Here is a 20,664-nt window from a genome sequence, read left to right on the forward strand (position 1 = left end):
AAAATAGTAGGAGAATCTAGTGATGTGAACCTGCACTCAGCAAGGAAAATATTCTTTTGTTTTTCAGCTGCTCAAGAACCGTTGTCGTACAGGAGTGATGCTGGCCGTATTCTTCATCTCTGCCTCTGTACATGAATATGTTTTCACATTGTCTCTTGGTTACTTTTACCCAGTCATGTTCTGCCTTTTTGCAATTTGTGGAGGTATATAAGACTACGATTTTCTACTTCATAATGTTGTTGTTAGCTGCAATGCCAAACATAGAAGAAAGAGGGGCCCATAGCAATGTTCATACTGGGCCCCCATTATGCTGCTGGGTTTTGCCACCCAGGAAAGGAGGCTCTGGTGTTTGTTCCCCCCTCCACACCCTTTTTATGGGCCAATGATGTTTGCATACAGTGTAGTACCTCTAGAAAAGTCCTGCACAAGTACTCATCATTCAATAGCAAAAGGAATCCAGGGCTGGGTTCTTTTCTCGATCTGCCTCTGCTATAGATGCCCATGGTTAGCTGAAATGTCATAACTACATAAACTTTATTCACTTTTATGCTTAGCTATAACTTAAAGGCTATGGACGCCTTTGACATGGGAAAAATGATTTTTATATATTAGTAGTTACCTGTAGTTAAAAAAGGTGCACTAACTTTCAGGCTGCAATCTTTATTCGTTCATTCGTTTTCAGACCCATCAATGTGCAGTTTGCAAACTGCATTTTGTTTCAGACTTTTCTCTTGTGGATGTTTCCTCCCAGTAGTACATGCTGGATGTGAGTTCTGTGAATCCAGGATGTTGCTGTCTTCACTAGCTCTCATGTATCCACACAGCTTCATTCCTGTACTGCTTTCTCCTTGTACAGCCTGTGAGTGATCTTGTCTACATTCCATCAGACATTGAAGCTGAGGAGTGTGTGTGATTTCCTCCATCTTCTCCCTGTGGGTATTCTCATTTCACTCTACACTGATAGCTTGTGCGATTTCCTCCTCCCTCCTACTGTGGTTTCCTCCCGATCTTCACTCAGATACTGACTGACTGTGTGATCTGCCCTCCCTGAACACTTGGATGCTTTCCTTCCTCTTCACACTCTGATCTGCTATGTACAACCCCCCCCCCTTCTCTGCTGATATCTTTAACACTGAGAGAAGGGAGAGTACATATGACGGAGGCCCAACAGGCGAATTATGCTGTCAGATGTGTCAGAATTTTCAGGATAGGCAGCTCCGTGAAGGAGTTAGTCTACAACATCAAATCCAGAAAGTTGCTAAATTTTTTTAACTGAACAATAATAAAAAAAAAAATTAATGCAAAGGTGTTCATAGTCTTTAAACTTCATCTATTTTTGGCTGCTGCGCTTTCTTTGTTTAGATGCAATGAACTGTCAGTGTCTCACAGTAAGTACCATGGACCTGCACCAAACGTAAAGCAACAAATACGGCCAATACATTCATTTTCAGTTGATGAACCTTTCATGACTTCAACCTCTGTGATGGGCAGACTGGTGCAGATCATGATAGTTGGCTTGATTGTGTATAACTCTCTGCCAATACATAATGAAAGACACAACCTTTAGATCACGTTTCTTTATTCACCCCAGCACAAGATCATGATAATATTACCTGTTTGGACTTTCGTCTGTCACAATATAGTCCCAATTGTTAAAAAACAATATGATTACTTGGTGCCTGAGCAGCAGCGGATTATGTCCTTCCTTGCCTTAAACTGGTCATACACTTTAGAACATGCCACCCACAATCTAATGTGTTGGAGGAGGGGGTCCCGATAGAAGACATTGGATATTCGGAATGTTCAACAGGAAATAAGCATTGTCAGAGGTTTATGAAGGCGGCTTATCTCTCTTGGAACAAGCAAGCACGCTAAGTCGATGTAAGCGTGCTGGTTTGAGGATATCTCACTTGTATGACAAGCTTTATGCTTGAATACATTAAGGCTAGGTGCACACAACAGATTTTTTTGTTGGAAAAATCCATTGTGGATTTGTCTGTGAGTCCACGGCAGAAATCTGAGGCGAACCCTTGAATTTCTGCCACGGATTTGCAGTTTCATCTGCCGAGGATCTACACGTGGATTAGCCCCATTTATGTGGAAAGCGCATCAAGAAGTGTCACTTTTTTTTCCAGCGTTTTTCAAATAATTTATTTTAGATTTCCCATTAGAATAAATAAGACGTGGTTTGTTGGCTGATCCCAGACAGATTTTGGCACGATTTCCATGCCAAAATCGGCATGAAAGTCATGTTGTGTGAACATGGCCTAATGTGTTGTGGTTTAGTTGTAGAGTGGTTACAGGAGGTGTAGTGTATGTTCCTTTATAGTGAGTAAGTAAGTTCTTTAACGCTTCATGTGTCTTCCAGTCGTATTTAATTTCACGATGAATGATAAACGGACCAGTCCAGTGTGGAATGTGTTGATGTGGACCTTCCTCTTCATTGGCCAAGGGATCCAGCTGTGCTTGTACTGCCAGGAGTGGTATGCTCAAATCCACTGCCCCCTCACTGAGGTACGGTTGGAAAGTTATTTACGAGCTAAATACAGAGTTTAGGGACCAGAAGAAGATAATGACCTTTTCTAGATACAGATAATAAAACATTATTTCACTGACTGACACATTCGTTGGTATCCAGCCATGGCTGCCCCAACTGTAGCGACAATTAAAAAAAAACCAAAAAAAAACCTCTGTATCCAATGTAATATTTACAGTGTCAATACTAAATAGATAAATGGGACATTCTCTGCAATGTCACTCACTGTTCTCATTTCACCTATTAACCCTTACTAGCGAATATAAACAGGTCTCAAAATTTCAATACAGTGTGTGCAGCCTTATCCAAATTCTGAATCGCATTCTTAAAAACGAGTAGAGCGATTTAAGACAATGTTCAATGGGACAAATATGCAACTTTCCTACAAAATAAGGAAAACTATCTTTTAACATGCCATTTTCATAGATATTCTGTAATGCCTCGCTCATGGAGAAGTTTATGATACTGATATGAAAAAACAATTTATATACAGATCTGTTTCTACCTTTTTGCCTTTGTCAGCCCAAAACCATGGATCTGTTAAACTCTGGTTTTGTAGGATGTTTATTCAAGCCATCAATACAAAGAAATACCCTCCATCTGGTTCTAAATAGGTTCTCCAAGTTAAGAAAAACATGGCTGCTTTTGTGTGCTATTGCAATTTAACCCATTCACTTCAATAGAGTTGAGCTGCAATACCAAACACAACTTGTGGATAGGTATGGCTCTGTTTTATGAGGAAAGCTGCCATGTTTTTCTAATCCTGGACAACCCCTTTAAACATATAAAAAAAAAATAGAAAAAAGCTCACCGGGTCCAGATGGCAGTCACAGGCAATAAGAACCAAGTTGCTAGTGAGTGCACGGAATCCTTGTTGGCCCCAAGGCAATAATAGTGGAAAATAAATAGCCATATCCAGCACTCCAGTATTATAAGGATTTTCTTTCATTCAAATATTCCTTAAAAGATCATGTTGCAAATACAGTAGACATGGTGAGAAGACAGGTCCCAGACATGGTGAGAAGACAGGTCCCAGACATGGTTAGAAGACAGGTCCCAGACATGGTGAGAAGACAGGTCCCAGACATGTTATTTTCAACATGATCTTTTAAATTCTTTTAATACTGGAGTGCTGGATGCTATTTTATTTTTCTCCTGTAGACATAGGTATACTACATAAAGACTCTGATTCCTAAGCTATCAGGACTATATATAAAAAATCTGTAGCTCAAAAAGTGAGTCCCCGCTAATACTGTGAAGAAGTAAGGATGATTACACACTAGAAACTAAACTTCTGTATTCGGAGTGTAAAAATAATTTTCTCATGAAGACAACCCTTTCTCTAAAGACAGCCACCCTGGCAATCAGCTGATCACCACGGGTCTGACTCCTGGAACCCCTGGCAATCAGTTGTTATCACCAGGGAATGATGTCGCTGGCCATACTAATCCCTTGCAGTGGCCACTGATAGGAAAATGAGGTATTACATGCCGAACTGACCCTGTCTGCCAGAAGTCCATATGCCCGAATAGGACATGTGGACAAGGGTTGCCTTCCTTAAACAACTCCTTTTAATATTTATACATATTTAGAAATTATATCTTCATCAATGTTTTTCATTTTTACAGAAAACCTTCTGGGGAATGGTCACCCCACGATCATGGTCATGTCGTTTGTGATTGGAAAGCCATCAGGAACTGTTGAAAATGACCTAATGTGCAATATATATCACGATCTCCAAACATCTGTGGGATTTGAAGGCCACAGCATGTTCCAATTCATGTCCTTCTTGATTTGGATAACTCGTACTTGAATTTCACTGAGATCTGAGAGGCCGTAATGATTACCTTACTCTAGATATTCCTTTTTGTTTTACTGCTTTCTAGAAAAAAATGTTGTAAATAAAATATCTAATGACATCAATTGTTGTGAAAGTTTCTGAGAGAAGAAATATCCTGGTTACCTCAGGGAAGAAATGTAATAGTTATAAAGTGGAATTCAATGGTTGAGACGCAACATCTGTGATGATGATAGATCTTCCCATGGTTTAAAGCTTCGGAGCTAGAAACAGTTTGTGGTAAAATTTAGACTCCTGGGAGATCAGCCCAACTCGCTATGAAGACCTGGACGGACTACCATCTTTTTATTGACCCATTATCACATAATAATTGTCACGATGCGGGGGGTGGACCCACTGGACCGTACCGCGTAGCGGGACGGCAGCTGACCAAACTTGTATAATACAGAGTCTATAGACCAGAAAGGGTACCTGTGGCAACTCGAACAGTAGCAAGGCTGGGACCAGGCGGCAGGTAAACGTCAGGCGTGGAGTAGCGGAACAGGCGTGGAATGCAGCACAACACGACAACAGCTCAGCACGGTACTAGATCTGGATAGCACGGGAAACAGGATACAGGAGCAGGAAACACTTGGAAATTGGAAGACACTAGGAGAACATTAGCAAAACAAACTTTGGGTAACGAACAACGCTCAGGCAAAGAACAAGAGGACAGAGCCCCTTATATAGTCCAGTAGCATTCTGGGCTTGATTGCAGACTTCCTGCAATTATGCGCACACTGGCCCATTAAGACCGTGCGCGCGCGCCCTCCGGGGAGACAGTCTCTAGCAGGAAGATAGTGCCGGCGACTCACTGGGGGACAACTCAGCAGAGAACACACATGGGCACGGCCGTCGAGGGGTAAGTCAGAATGACGGGCTGTGGCCATAGATGTTACAGCATCCCCATTCTTACGCCCCCTCTTCTTGGGACCAGAGCGGCAGAGAAACTTCCTCTCGAGGACAGTGGCATCGATGTTCACCTCTGGCTCCGAAGACCTCTCTTCTGGACTGAACCCCCTCCAATCGACTAAATAAAACGTCCTTCCTCCCACCTTCTTGGTTACTTCGAAAAGTCCCGGACGAGCCACCAGGGACCACTGCGGAACTAGGAGTCCTGGAGTAGCGGTTCAGGACCACGGGCTTCAGCAAGGAGACATGGAAGGAGTTAAAGATCTTGAGGGTAGGAGGCAGCCGCAGCTTGTAAGACACCGGGTTAATCTGTAGCAGGATTTCGAAGGGTCCGAGGAAGCTAGGGGCAAATTTGCAGGACGGTACCCTCAGCCGGATATTCTTTGAAGACAAGCAGACCTTCGTACCTCCAAGAAACTGAGGAGGAGCCCGTCTTCTTGTATCAGCCTTTCTCTTCATGCGGTCCACTGCCAGCAGGTTAGAAGATCGGGTCTATTGCCATATTTGCAGAAAGTCCCTGAAGGTAGAATCAGCTGCAGACACCTGGGACATAGTAGAGACAGGAAGAGGTATACGAGGATGTTGGCCGTAAACGATGAAGAATGGACTGGAGGTGGTGGACTCACTAGTGTGGTTATTATAGAAGAACTCTGCCCACGGGAGCAGCTGCACCCAGTCATCATGCCGTCTGGAAACAGGGACGCAGGTAGTTTTCTATAATCTGGTTAACCCTCTCCACTTGCCCATTGGACTGGGGATGATAGGCCGAAGAGAAGTCAAACTTTACACCGAGGAGACCGCAGAGTGCTCTCCAAAACTTTGAGGTGAACTGGACCCCTCGGTCCGAGACAATATGCAGGGGCAAACCGTGCAGACGGAAGATGTGTTGAAGGTAGAGGTCGGCCAATCGTGCAGCAAAAGGCAGACCAGTCAAGGGAACAAAATGAGCCATCTTAGAAAATCGATCCACCACCACCCAGATCACACTGCAACCCACAGAGGGAGGGAGATCCGTGACAAAGTCAATTGCAACATGCTGCCAGGGAGCAACGGGCACAGGCAGTGGTTGGAGCAGACCAGCGGGTCTGGAGTGGGCAACTTTATTTGCTGCGCATAACGTACATGAGGAGACAAAGTCCATGACGTCTTTGGGCAGTGTGGGCCACCAGAACTGCTGGGCGATTAGGTCCTGGGTTTTACGAGCACCCGCGTGACCTGCCAGCTTGGAACTGTGACCCCAGCGAAGGATTCTTAAAGGACGGGTGTCGCAAATTTTTTTTTTTTAATATAATATTGCTTTTAGTATGTTATTAAAATAAATTTTATTTATTTGTGTGTTTGTGTTTTACTTTTTTCTTTTTTCTAACTTTTACTTCACTATAGCGGCTTCCATTTTGTTTTTCATCTCTGTATGTGTCGATTAACGACACATACAGAGATGGAATACGGCAGCTACAGTGCATAGGAGTCAATGAACGGGAGCCGTTCCATTGACTTTGCTCTCTGGCTCTGTACTGCGCAGACGCAGGTCAGAGTCACACAGAGTAGAGCAGCTGTTTGCAGGGAGAGAGCAGGCGTCATCATGAAGACCAGCTGCATTGCAGGTAAGGTCTGTGTCTCTGCATGTCCCACTCTCTATCTCACAGACCGCCGCTCTCGTGACCCCCGACGGGCCCCCCCCGAGGAGCCCCCCCCTAATGGGTTAAGGACCTCAATGACCTTGTATGGCCCTATAAACCGGGGAGCACATTTTTTGGACGGAACCTTAAGGCGCAAATTTTTTGAAGACAGCCACACCAGATCCCCGACCACAAACAAGGGGTTAGCAGAACGTCTTTTCTCTGCCTGAGTCTTTTGTATGCTCTGGGACGCCTCTAGGTTCTTCTGAACCTGCGCCCAGACTGTGCACAGTTCCCGATGAATGACATCTACCTCGGGATTGTTGGAACCACCAGGTGAAACGGAAGAGAACCGTGGATTAAACCCAAAATTACAGAAAAAGGGGGAAACCCCTGACGAGTTACTGACCCGGTTATTAAGGGAAAATTCGGCGAGGGGAATGAAGGAGACCCAATCATATTGACAGTCAGAGATAAAACACCTTAAATATTGTTCTAGAGACTGATTAGTCCTCTCAGTTTGGCCATTAGTTTCAAGATGGAAGTCCGAGGAGAAGGACAGATCAATCTCCAACTTTTTATAGAAAGCTCCCCAAATCAATGAAACAAATTGTACCCCTCTGTCAGAAACAATATTGACAGGAACCCCATGGAGACGCAGGATGTGTTTGACAAACAAGGTAGCTAACGTCTTGGCATTGGGTAGTTTCTTGAGGGGCACAAAGTGGCACATCTTACTAAAGCGGTCTACTACAACCCACACCACCGACTTGCCTTGAGATGGAGGCAGATCTGTGATAAAATCCATGGAGATATGGATCCAAGGTCTCTGGGGAATGGGCAAAGAACATAGTAAGCCCGCTGGTCGGGACCTGGGAGTCTTGGACCTAGCACAAATTTCACAAGCGGCGACGTAGGCCTTAACGGCTTTAGGCAACAAAGGCCACCAATAGTTTCTAGCAATGAGGTGCTTGGTACCCAGGATGCCAGGATGGCCAGATAGTGCAGAGTCATTATTTTCCCTGAGTACCTTTAGCCGGAATTGCAGGGGAACAAACAGCATGTTCTCAGGAAGGTTCCCGGGAGCTGAACCTTGATCAGCCGCAATTTCGGAGACAAAGTCAGAATCAACAGAGGATATGATTATACCTGGGGGCAAAACACAAGCAGGATCTTCCTCCGAAGGAGGGCTGGCCATGAAGCTACGCGACAGTGCATCAGCTTTAATATATTTATACCCAGCCCTATAGGTGACCACAAAGTTGAATCTAGTAAAAAACAACGCCCATCGAGCTTGTCTCGGGTTTAGCCTCCGGGCAGATACTAGGAAGGCCAGATTCTTGTGGTCGGTAAGGACCGTTACCTGGTGCCTAGCCCCCTCCAAGAAGTGGCGCCACTCTTCAAATGCCCATTTAATGGCTAAGAGTTCGTGGTTGCCCACGTCATAGTTACTCTCAGTGGGCGAGAACTTCCTGGAGATGTAGGCACAGGGACGGAGATGGGTGAGGGACCTGGTACCCTTGGACAAGACAGCACCCACTCCCACCTCGGAGGCGTCAACCTCCACGATGAATGGCTCCATTTGGTTAGGCTGAATCAGAACTGGGGCAGAGATAAAGCACTTCTTAAGGATCTCAAAAGCCTGGACCGCCTCCGGAGGCCAGTGGAGGAGATCAGCACCTTTGCGAGTAAGATCCGTAAGAGGCTTAGCGATGACCGAGAAGTTAGCAATGAATCTCCTGTAATAATTAGCAAACCCCAGGAAGCACTGTAACGCCTTCAGGGAGGCAGGTTGGACCCATTCAGACACAGCCTGAACCCTGGCAGGGTCAATGCGGAATTCATTAGGAGTGAGGATTTGACCCAAAAATGGTATCTCCTGCACCCCAAACACACATTTTTCGGATTTAGCAAAGAGTTTGTTTTCCCGAAGGGCCTGGAGCACCTTCCTGACATGCTCAATGTAGGAGGACCAGTCCTTGGAAAACACAAGTATGTCATCAAGGTACACTACAAGAAATACCCACAGGTAATCTCTTAAAATCTCATTTATGAAATTCTGGAAGACCGCGGGAGCATTACACAACCCAAAGGGCATGACGAGGTATTCGAAATGACCTTCGGGCGTGTTAAACGCAGTCTTCCACTCATCCCCTTCTCTGACTCGGATAAGGTTATAAGCCCCCCGAAGATCAAACTTAGAGAACCATTGGGCCTCCTGAACCTGATTGAAGAGATCAGGAATCAAAGGAAGGGGATACTGGTTCCTTACAGTGACCTTATTTAAGTTACGGTAGTCAATGCATGGCCTAAGACCACCATCCTTCTTCCCTACGAAGAAGAAGCCAGCACCTACCGGAGAAGTAGAGGGGCGAATGTAACCCTTGGCCAGGCTTTCCTGGATATATTCTCTCATGGCGTCACGTTCGTGACAAGAGAGATTAAATATCCTACCCTTAGGGAGCTTAGCTCCTGGTACCAAATCGATTGCGCAATTGTATTCTCTATGAGGAGGTAACACTTCGGATGCCTTTTTAGAAAAAACATCAGCGAAGTCCTGAATAAACTCAGGTAGAGTGTTCACCTCCTCAGGGAGAGAAATAAAATTAACAGAAAAACAGGACGTCATGCATTCATTACCCCATTTAGTAAGATCCCCAGTACTCCAGTTAAACGTGGGATTATGCATCTGCAACCAGGGAAGGCCTATAACCAAATCGGACGATAATCCCTGCATTACCAGTACAGAACACTGCTCCAAATGAATGGAGCCAACATTGAGTTCAAAAACAGGGGTATGCTGCGTAAAATAACCATTAGTAAGTGGAGTGGAGTCCATACCCACTACCGGGACAGGTTTAGGCAAATCAATCAATGGCATAGCTAGAGACATAGCAAATTCCACAGACATAATATTAGCAGAAGACCCTGAATCCACGAACGCACTGCCGGTGGCAGACCTACCCTCAAAAGAGACCTGAAAGGGAAGCAAGATCTTATTAGGTTTCATATTTACGCGAAATACCTGTGCGCCCAAGCGACCGCCCCGATGGTCACTTAGGCGCAGAAGTTTTCCGGCTGCTTATTCTTACGCTTAGGACAGTTGTTCACTTGATGCTTGTCATCCCCACAGTAGAAGCAGAGACCATTCTTCCTGCGGAGCTCTCTACGTTCTTGGGGAGACACGGAGGCCCCGAGTTGCATTGGTTCATCCGAGTTTTCTGTGGAAGAACGAAGCAGCGGAACCTCAGGAGCCATCATGGGGAAACCAGAGGAGAAGGCACAAAAACGTTCAAGTCTTCGTTCCCTGAGACGTCGGTCAAGACGTACCACTAAAGCCATAACCTGATCTAGAGAGTCAGAAAAGGGATAGCTAACTAACGGGTCTTTCAGGGCGTTCGACAGACCTAATCTAAACTGGTACCTCAAGGCAGGGTCATTCCAGGGAGAAGCTACACACCACTTCCTAAAGTCAGAACAGTATTTCTCAACGAGTGTCTTACCCTGACGTAAGGTCACCAGCTGACTCTCGGCCAAGGCAGTCTTGTCAGTCTCGTCATAGATGAGCCCGAGAGCGGGAAAAAAAAGGTCAACAGAGGAAAGTTCAGGAGCGTCAGGAGCCAAGGAGAAGGCCCATTCTTGGGGGCCGTCCTGGAGCCGGGAGACAATTATACCCACTCGCTGGCTCTCAGAACCTGAGGAGTGGGGCCTTAGACGGAAATAGAGACCTCCTGGAGAAGGTTAAAGATAGCAGTGGCTGCCGATTAGACTCTTCCTGGCTCCTCAAAAACAGTCCGGAATTACTGCACGAACCCCTGGAAGTCTTGGGTCTCGGGTCCCTGACGCTCCCAGATAGGGTTTGCTCATGCCAGGGCCTTGCCGGCAAGTAGAGACACGATGAAGTCGGTCTTGGTTCCGTCTGACGGAAATGCTCGGGCGTGCAGGGTAAAATGGATATAGCATTGGTTCAGAAATCCCCGGCACGTACTTGTGTCTCCATAGAACCGAGAAGGTAATGACAGCGAGAACCGAGGATCCGAGCCTGAACTGCCAGGAGGTGTAGCAGGAGGGGCGATCTGAGGAGTTTGCATAGAGGCAGGAAGGGAAGCAGCTAATGTCCCTAGCTGCTGTGCCATGGTGTCCACTGCCACAAGAAATTGATCTTGTCTTGCTCGGAGATCCTGCAGGCCCGCCTGCATGGCTTGGGAGGGTGACATGTCCTTGAATTGACCAGCGTAGTCCATGGCCTGAGCATTCTGTCACGATGCGGAGTGTGGACCCACTGGACCGTACCGCGTAGCGGGACGGTAGCTGACCAAACAGGTATAGTACAGAGTCTATAGTCCAGAAAGGGTACCTGTGGCAACTCGGACAGTAGCAAGGCAGGCAAGACTGGGACCAGGCGGCAGGTAGACATCAGGCGTGGAGTAGCGGAACAGGCGTGGAATGCAGCACAACACGAAAACAGCTCAGCATGGTACTAGATCTGGATAGCACTGGAAACAGGATAAAGGAACAGGGAACACTTGTAAACTGGAAGACACCAGGAGACCATTAGCAAGACAAACTTTGGGTAACGAACAACGCTCAGGCAAAGAACAAGAGGACAGAGCCCCTTATATAGTCCAGTAGCAGACTTCCTGCAATTATGCGCACACTGGCCCTTTAAGACCGTGCGCGCGCCCTCCGGGAGACAGTCTCGATACCAGGAAGTGAGTGCTGGCGCCTCACTGGGGGACAATGCAGTAGAGAGCACACATGTCCATGGCCACGGCCGTCGAGATATAAGTCAGAACGACGGGCCGTGGCCATAGACGTTACAATAATGTCCTTTAAAATAAAGATCATGGCCAGAGAAGGAAAGTTATACATTGAAATTACATTAAAGGTGTTTATGAAATCAAAACAAAGTGTCTGGTTTGTTTTCCCCCCAGTAACTGCGCCACTCTTTTCTATTAGCTGTGTCTGGTATGGTAACTCAGCACTATTCCCATTCTTTCAAAACTCGTATACAAAATAGCTCTCCTGCAGAACGAAGAAAATAGTATCTCTCACAGTCTTCTGGCTGCCGTAGGACGTAATGGTACATCCAACAGATGGCACGTGCACAGGACCTGTACCTGCGTCATCAGCAGCGGGGGCCAGTTATAATATACAGCTGACATCCCTCTGCAATGGCCAGGATCAGAGGCAACTTTGATCCCGGCTGTTTGGCCCCAACATGGCACCGTCAATAGCGACTGCGGCATTTGTGGCTACAGTGGGAGGGGGTTACCTCTGTGACCCCATCGGCGCACAGGCAGTCGTGGGGCCTAACAAAGGCACCCAGGCCTATTAGATTGTTTGTCCGTCTATTACTGCCAGGCACTAATGCTTTGGCATACTGCGTATACCAAAGAATCATAGAAGCGATCAAACGATTGCATTGTGATGTCCCTAGTAGGACTAGTAAATTATTTTGAATAAAGTTAGTTTTGCAAAGAAGTATTTATTGTGCAAAAGCGGTAAAAAAAACAAAAAAATAGACATATAATGACGTAAGTTAAAAAAAACAAAAAACGATAGTGGAATTACTGGGTTGTTTGTTTTTTTTTTAAACCCCCACCCCTTCCCTAATAGCTAATAACAGTTAATCAATATGTTTTGTGTACCTCCCAAAAAAATAAAAGAAGAAAACTTATGGCTCTTGGAATGCATCGACGCAAAAACAAAAAGATTCCAGAAGATTCCAAAAAAGGCCATAAAGACCACAAGGGGTTAAATGGTCGAACATTGACTTACGGGGTATCCATCTATAGGTGGCACTGTAGACACAGTTTTCTTCCTTTTGGAGGAAAGCTATTGTATTTTGTATACTTTTTTCCCCAGTGTCCTTTTCTCCAGTGTCTTGGCCTAATCGTCAGGACTTTGTGTGCGGCGCCACACACAATGTCCTGAAGCTGACTGACTTGAGAACCATATGGCACCAGGAAGTAGAGAGGACCTGGGAGTGGTAAGTAAATGGAGGGGTCTGGTCTTAGGTCTGAATTGATATTTTTATATCTAGTCTGGGGTCTAGGGTCTGGTTTATGGTCTAAGTTGATTCTGGTGTCTGAAATAATTTTGGGGTCCAATGTCTGGATCAACTATGAGTTCTTGTTTGGGGACTGAATTCATTTTGGGGTTTGATATGATGTCTGAATTTATTTAGGGGCCTCGTCTTGGGTCTGAATTCAAAACTTTGCTAAGGGGCCCCACATTATTTAGCTGTGCCCCTGCCATGGAGGAAACTTGAATTAGTTACTGCCCCCTATGAGTAGATATATAATATGGAATTGCTTTTTATGTAATTTATTAGTGTAGGTTTATCAAAGTATCTTTTTTGGAAAGATATTGAGTTTTGCTTCCATAAAGGCCAGTTAGCATTTGTACATATGTGTCCGATATCTAGGTTTCCCCATAGAGCAGCATATCATATGAAGGTTGAAATTGCAATATGTATATCCAGAAAGCCACATAAGTATACAATTGTTTATTATGCTACTTGGAATGGGCAGACTTCTCATATCTAGCAGAAATGACCTCATTCTGGAGTACAACATGTTCTGCATTTCGCCTCGTTCACATGTCCTGTGAAGCCAGACCTACATTCCCAAGCAGAGGCACAAAAATGTAGTCTTGAATCATTGCAATGATCTTTCTGGGAAAAAAGTCAAATTCCTTCTATGTACTTGAACATTTTCCACATAAAATCTTACAAAATAAAGCATAATCTCAAGTCTTTAACAGCAAACAAACAGATGCAATATTTATGCCAAATGGGAGATGGTGAAAAATTAGACCATGCACCGCCCCCCCCGTCCGGTCGGAGGACATGTAGATCTGGCCAAAATATACCATTATCCACATAACCCTCTCTAAATATTGGATGCAGACCGCACACTTTTCATACAATATTTATCCTTATACATATACATCAAGGTTAAAGCAATCCAGGAAGCATTTGTAGTATTTTTCAAGTGTGAATTATATCACCGGCATAAACTAACATTCTCGAAGTTGTTCATGAGGGAGACCTATTTAGCAAGTACACTTTATTATAATCCACCCCTTCCACATGTACCTGAATAGTGTTATCATCTTTGCAGCAAGGTGGCTACTATTATTATATACTGTGCTTAGCTTTAGGGTGTAATGTGGTGGTCACCTTAGAGGGGGAGCTGTAGACGTTTTATCCTGCAAAATGTTGTAGGTACAGATGGTGCTGGCACCCGGTCTCTCTCTGTAAATGATGAAGGTGCAGTCTCGCTGTCTCTCCCCATTTAGGGAGTCATGTTGTATCTTCCCTCGTTCATACAGCACTAAACAATGTACATGGCTGCTGTTCTTAGAAACTAGAAGATGAATTTTTCAGTATTGGAGTTTTTAATATATACTATAAATATGATATCATGTCCTCCCCTTACTTTATTCTGTTCTGGTTCATATAAATATCCGTAAGGTCAAATATACAAACCCCAGACCATGTTATACCAGCGTCAGTATAAAATATGTCTGATGATCTTTAGCTTTGCTCTACAGTAATTATTTCTCGATAGCCCATACACAGCAGAACTCAAATATTGTGACTACATACATTTGAAATTACTCTTTCCTAGTTATATGTTTTATCAGGAAAGTCGGATGACAACCACTGTGGACACAAATAGAGCTCCTATGTAAAGGATCTGCCAGGCACAGCTTCGGGGTTAACTTCCAGAGGTAATCAGTCTTCACCTGAGTCTATCTCTCTGAGACTGACTCCAGCTTCCACCACTCAGGCTGGCAGGCTTAGGAGTGGGAGAGCCTATCGCAGCCTGGCCAGACTCAGCTAGCTCCCGCTCTCTGTCTATTTATTCCTGCCTTTCCTGTTCCTCCTTGCTTGTGATTCTTTCCGTGTGGTTTCCTGGCCCAGCTACAGCTTCTCCTATTTGATCCTGCTCCATACTGACCCTGGCTTACTGACTACTCTTCTGCTCTGCGTTTGGTACCTCGTGCTCTCCTGGTTTGACTTGGCTCGTTCACCACTCTGTTGCTCACGGTGTTGCCGTGGGCAACTGCCCCTTTCCCTTTGCTTTATATTCCCTTGTATGTTTGTCTCGTGCACTTACTGAGCGTAGGGACCGCCGCCCAGTTGTACCCCGTCGCCTAGGGCGGGTCGTTGCAAGTAGGCAGGGACAGAGTGGCGGGTAGATTAGGGCTCACTTGTCCGTTTCCCTACCCCTATCATTACATCCTATAGGGGTTCTTGCCAAGATTTACAGACTCCTTAACCCCTTAATGACCAGGCTATTTTTTACGTTTTTCCATCGTCTCATTCCAAGAGCTATAACTTTTTTATTTTTGCGTCGACATAGCTGTATAAGGTCTTGTTTTTTGCGGGATAAGTTGTATTTTTTAATAGCACCATTTTGAGGTGCATATTATTTACCTTTATTAACTTTTTTTGGGGGGGGTGGATAGAAAAAAATCTTAAATTTCGCCACTCTTTTTTGCGTCCTAAATTTACGCAGTTTACCGTGTGGTATAAATAACACAATAACTTTATTCAGTGGGTTGTTACTATTGCAACGATACCAAATTTGTATCGTTTTTATATGTTTTACTACTTTTACACAGTAAAAACCCTTTTTTTTCAAAATTATTTGTTTTTGTGTCTTCATATTTGAAGAGCCGTAACGGTTTTATTTTTTCGCCGATGCAGTTGTATGAGGGCTTTTTTTTGCAGGACGACTTGTAGTTTTTATTGGTACCATTTTGGAGTAGATGCGACTTTTTGATCCCTTTTTAATCACATTTTTTTAAAGTCTGGACACAGAAAACAGCAATTTTTCCGTTGTTTTTTATTTAATTTTTTACGGCGTTCACCATGCAGGTTAAATAATGTAATAGATTTATAGTCGGGGTCGTTACGGACGCGGCGATACCAAATATGTGTAACTTTTTAACTTTGTTAAACTTTTTTTTGTAACTTTTTTACTAGTCCCACTAGGGGACTTCACTATGCGATTCTCCGATCGCTATTATAATACACTGCAATACTTTTGTATTGCAGTGTATTACTGCCTGTCCGTTTAAAACGGACAGGCATCTGCTAGGTCATGCCTGCGGCATGATCTAGCAGGCATTCATTACAGGCAGAAATCCTAAAATATACCTGATGTAAAAAATAATAACACCAAGTAGACAACAAAAATAAAATATGTAAATCTTTATTATCCCATACGGGAGAAATTACCCACAAAAAAACATACATTTAAAATACAAAAAACTAAAAACACCCCGGATGGGAATGTGCACCAAGTCCCATGGAAATGACCATATGTTATAACAAGATGACAGCATAAGACATACTAGTAGGATAGCCAGAAGATCCAATATCTAGAATGATCAACTTTAAACGGCAAGATATGACTCAATATTTATGCAAAAGTACATCAAAGTCTATCACAGTCTAAATAGATTGTCATTTACCTGAAGTGGACATGGTAGAGAAACACACTCCGATCCAAGGACCACCTCGACGCGTGTTTCGCTTCCTTCGTCAGGAGGTGAGGTATGCCTAATGATTCCCCTCTTAAGTACACCTCCAAATGAGGTGATGTTAAGCGGCGCATGACAGGTCACGCACATCCCCACGCGTCAGACCATCCGCGTCACGGCCGGAAGTTCGTACCTGTAAACCAGGACTCGTTCTCAGACCTAAAGACAACTTCCGGTCCGACGCATGAGAGATCACGCGACCCGCATGCGCACCCATCAAGTACCCAACAGGTGAAGCAGGAAGCATACTATCATTAGGGGAAAGTGTCATAAATCATTCCGGTCCCTGAAACTATCAAAAACTATCAATGTTACCTATGTACGTGCACATGAAAATGAACCGGACTACATCGAATGTATCCTTAATATGCGTAACATTAAATGCCAGAATTAGATTACTCAACAAATAAATGGATAAATAAATATATACATGACTGACCACAAATATCATCCTTATATTAAAATTCTATGAAATTCATTAGTTGCAATGTATCATACACATAATGATTAAATGTGATTAAACGTAATATACAAAATCCAATACAAAATATCATGTGTATTAAAACCCCCCCATAAGAAAATAAATTAAGAGGACCAAAAAACGGACCAGACCCTTAATTATATTTGACAATTATATATATAAAGTGCACAATAATAGGTTGATGGATTCATAGATGCTGATCATTACAGGCAGACCTGGGGGCCTTTATTAGGCCCCCTGCTGCCATGGGAGACACAGACACTCGGCGATCTTATCGCCGGGTGTCAGTTGGATGAGAGGGAGCTCCCTCCCTCTCTCCAAAACTACTCAGATGCGGTGCTCGCTATTGAGCACCGCATCTGAGGGGTTAAACGGGTGAGATCGATACTAATATCGATCTCACCCGGCAGAGCAGGGACGCCTCTGGCAGCTGAGAGCAGGGAGATTTGACAGCACCCTGCTCTGTTTACTTATTCCGATGCCGTGACGTAAAAAGTCTATGGCATCGGAATAAGGCCCGTTAGTGACCGACGTAAAAAGACTATGGGTAGGTCACTAACGGTTAACCAGTTAGGGTATGTTTACACGGCTTAGCAAAATACGTCTGAAAATACGGAGCTGTTTTCATGCGAAAACAGCTCCTGATTTTCAGATGTTTTGTGTAGCAACTCATGTTTTCCGCAGTGTATTTTACGGACGTTATTGGAGCTGTTTTTCAATGGAGTCAATGAAAAACGGCTCCAAAAATGTCCCAAGAAGTGACATGCACTTCTTTTTTACAGGCGTATTTTTATGCGCCGTCTTTTGACAGCGACGCGTAAAATAACACCTCGTGGGAACAGAACATCGTAAAACCCATTGATAGCAATGGGCAGATGTTTGTAGGCGTAATGGAGCCGTTTTTTCAGGCGTAATTCGAGGAATAAAACGCCCGAATTACGTCTGAAAACAGTGCGTGTGAACATACCCTTAGGGTATGTACACACGGCTTATTTTCTGCCTTTTTTCAGGCCATAAACGGCTGCAAAATGGATGAAAAATCGGAAAGCAGAATGCCTCCAAACATCCCGCCCATTGATTGCAATGGGGAAAACAGCGTTCTGTCTTTCAAAAAACGGCCGCGAAAAAGAAGTGCAGGTCACTTCTTGGGACATTTTTGGAGCCATTTTTCAAAGACTCTATTGAAAAAAGCTCCTAAAACGCAGCGAAAAACGCGAGTGACTTAAAAAACACCTGAAAATCAGGAGCTGTTTTCCCTTGAAAACAGCTCCGTATTTTCAGAAGTTTTTGAGTTTGCGTGTGAACAAACCCTTAGTGACCATCCATAGGTGTTTTTACGTCGGTCACAAACAGACTTTATTCTGATGCAGTAGGCTGCATCAGAATAAAACAGCGCCACTGGGAGGAGGACAAGCTCCCTGCTATCAGATACCGGAAGTAGCTGAGGGCTTGGAGCAGACCTGCTCTAGTGGGTGGGATCAAAATCCGATTAGATCCCGCCCGTTTAACCCCTTAGATGCGGCGGACAATAGCAACCGCCGCATTAAGTAGTTTTAGAGGGGGCTCCCTCTATCACCCCATCGGCACACCCGCGATCACATCGCGGGTGTGCCGATGGTTTTTATGGCAGCCGGGGGCCTACCGAAGGCCCCCGAGGTCCGCCTTTAGTGAATGCCTGAGGCATGGCCTAACAGATGCCTGTCAGTTTTACACTAACAGGCAATAATACACTGCAATACAGATTTATTGCAGTGTATTATAAAAGCGATCAAATGATCGCATAGTGAAGTCCCTTAGTGTAACTAAAAAAAGTTTAATACAGTTAATAATAAGTTAAAAAAAAATAAAAACCCATTTTTTTCCCCTTACAAAATGCATGTAAAAAAAGTTACACATATTTGGTAAAGCTGCGTCCATAGCGACCCGAAATATAAAACTATTACTTTATTTAATCTGCACAGTGAACCGTGTAAAAAAAAAAAAAAAAAACAATGCCAGAATTGCTGCTTTCTGTTCATCCTGCATTCAAAAAAATGTTGATAAAAAGTGATCAAAAAGTCGTATGTACTCCAAAATGGTTCCAATAAAAACTAAATGTCGTCCTGCAAAAAAAAAGCCCTCATACAGCTATGTCAGCAGAAAAATAAAAAAAGTTATGGCTCTTAAAATATGGTGACACAAAAACAAATAATAAAAAAAAAAAAAAAAAGTGTTTAAACTGTGTTAAAGTAGCAAAACATAAAAAAAACTATATAAATTTGGTATCGCCATTTGTAACGACCCGCTGAATTAAGTTATGTTACTTATACCACACCATAAACTGCGTCAATTTAAGACGCAAAAAATAATTGCACAATTTCTGGTTTATTTTCCATTGCCCCCGCAAAAAAGTTAATAAAAAGTTAATCAATAAATTATATGTACCGCAAAATGGTGCTATTAGAAAATACAACTTGTCCCGCAAAAAACAGCTGTGTCGACGAAAAAATAAAGTAATAGCTCTTTGAATGGGGCGATGGAAACACTTAAAAAATTGCTTGGTCATTAGGTTTAACCCTTTCATGCCGACAATCTGTAGATTCACGTCCTAGCCGCATATACCCCGTGCAGCCAGGTTGTGAATCTACAGACCTCTGCTCCAGCCGGCATAGCGCTGTGAAAAGCGCTCTGACGCCGGCTGTGTCAGTGTCCCCGGCTCCCTTGCAACCTGCTCACTGACAGCCGAACTGATTAGATCGGCTGGTAAGCATGTGATCACCATGATTAACCAATCATGGTGATCTCTGAAAAGTTTGTTTCCAAACAAACTTTTCGCGCTTGTCATCTCCTGTCAGCCTCCTTCACTCTGACACAGCGTCTTAGAGAGAAGGAGACTTAATCGGGAGAAGACAGAAGAAAGTGAAAAAGACATACATAAATACATACACACACGCACACGATTGTATATATATATATATATATATATATATTTAGTGGTTTAGGTGGCATTAGTGTTGCAGGGTGCTGTCGCCATTTTTTTATATCTGCTGTATATCTGCAGTCATAGGTGTTCTTGCACCTGCGTATTTTGTATCATTTAGTTGGAATGTGCTGTTCAATTTTTGTTGTGTTTATGTGATCCATATATGTGGGGTTAGTGACTGCCTCCACTTGTTGTTCTTGCACTCCTCCCACTCTGCCCTGGGTGATTTTAATCAGTTCAATGCTGGATCCTACCATCCCCAGGTATATATGTAGGCTTAGTCCCAGTTCTGGGTGTATGTGCAGCTTAGGTTCCCACCTTACAGAGGTCGCCTTGTCGTGGCAGGTGGGCTAACATTTTTTGATCAAAATGTGCACTAAGAACCTCCCTATTTGTAGGTAGATTTAGCTTTAGTGCATATCTATTTATATTTAGTGGTTTAGGTGGCATTAGTGTTGCAGGGTGCTGTCGCCATTTTTTTTATATCTGCTATATGTACATATATATATATATATATATATATATAAGACAGCGTAGGAAGCTATCCATAAAATAGGGGAATTTATTCATCCCCTGGTGACGAGCACATGGCCTGATTTCCTGTCATTTTGGAGTGCTGTGTTTATCCATTGCTGGACTGTATATATATATATATATATATATATATATATATATATATATATATATATATACATTTACAAAGTATATAGAAACTATATACTTTGTATTCCCTGTGCCCCTTAGTGTTAAGCTGGG

The 20,664-nt window shown here is 43.7% G+C and overlaps 2 protein-coding genes across 5 annotated transcripts in view; both read left to right on the forward strand.

The window, feature by feature from the left end:
• Window positions 1–4,459, forward strand: part of SOAT2 (sterol O-acyltransferase 2) — a 57,550-nt gene extending 53,091 nt beyond the window's left edge. Inside the window, exons 13-15 of the mRNA XM_075851061.1 lie at window positions 68–203; window positions 2,369–2,514; window positions 4,165–4,459. Coding sequence (XP_075707176.1) covers window positions 68–203; window positions 2,369–2,514; window positions 4,165–4,215 — 333 coding nt within the window. The 3' untranslated portion in view covers window positions 4,216–4,459. The remainder of the gene's footprint in view (window positions 1–67; window positions 204–2,368; window positions 2,515–4,164) is intronic.
• An 8,330-nt stretch (window positions 4,460–12,789) lies between these two features.
• The window catches only part of CSAD (cysteine sulfinic acid decarboxylase), a 59,692-nt gene continuing 51,817 nt past the window's right edge, over window positions 12,790–20,664 (forward strand). For all 4 annotated transcript variants that reach the window (XM_075851829.1, XM_075851826.1, XM_075851828.1 and 1 more), the window contains exon 1: window positions 12,790–12,896. The gene's annotated coding sequence lies outside the window, so the exon portion shown is untranslated. The remainder of the gene's footprint in view (window positions 12,897–20,664) is intronic.

This window comes from Rhinoderma darwinii, chromosome 2 (assembly GCF_050947455.1).
Source record: "Rhinoderma darwinii isolate aRhiDar2 chromosome 2, aRhiDar2.hap1, whole genome shotgun sequence".
In the NCBI taxonomy this organism is placed as follows: domain Eukaryota; kingdom Metazoa; phylum Chordata; class Amphibia; order Anura; family Rhinodermatidae; genus Rhinoderma; species Rhinoderma darwinii.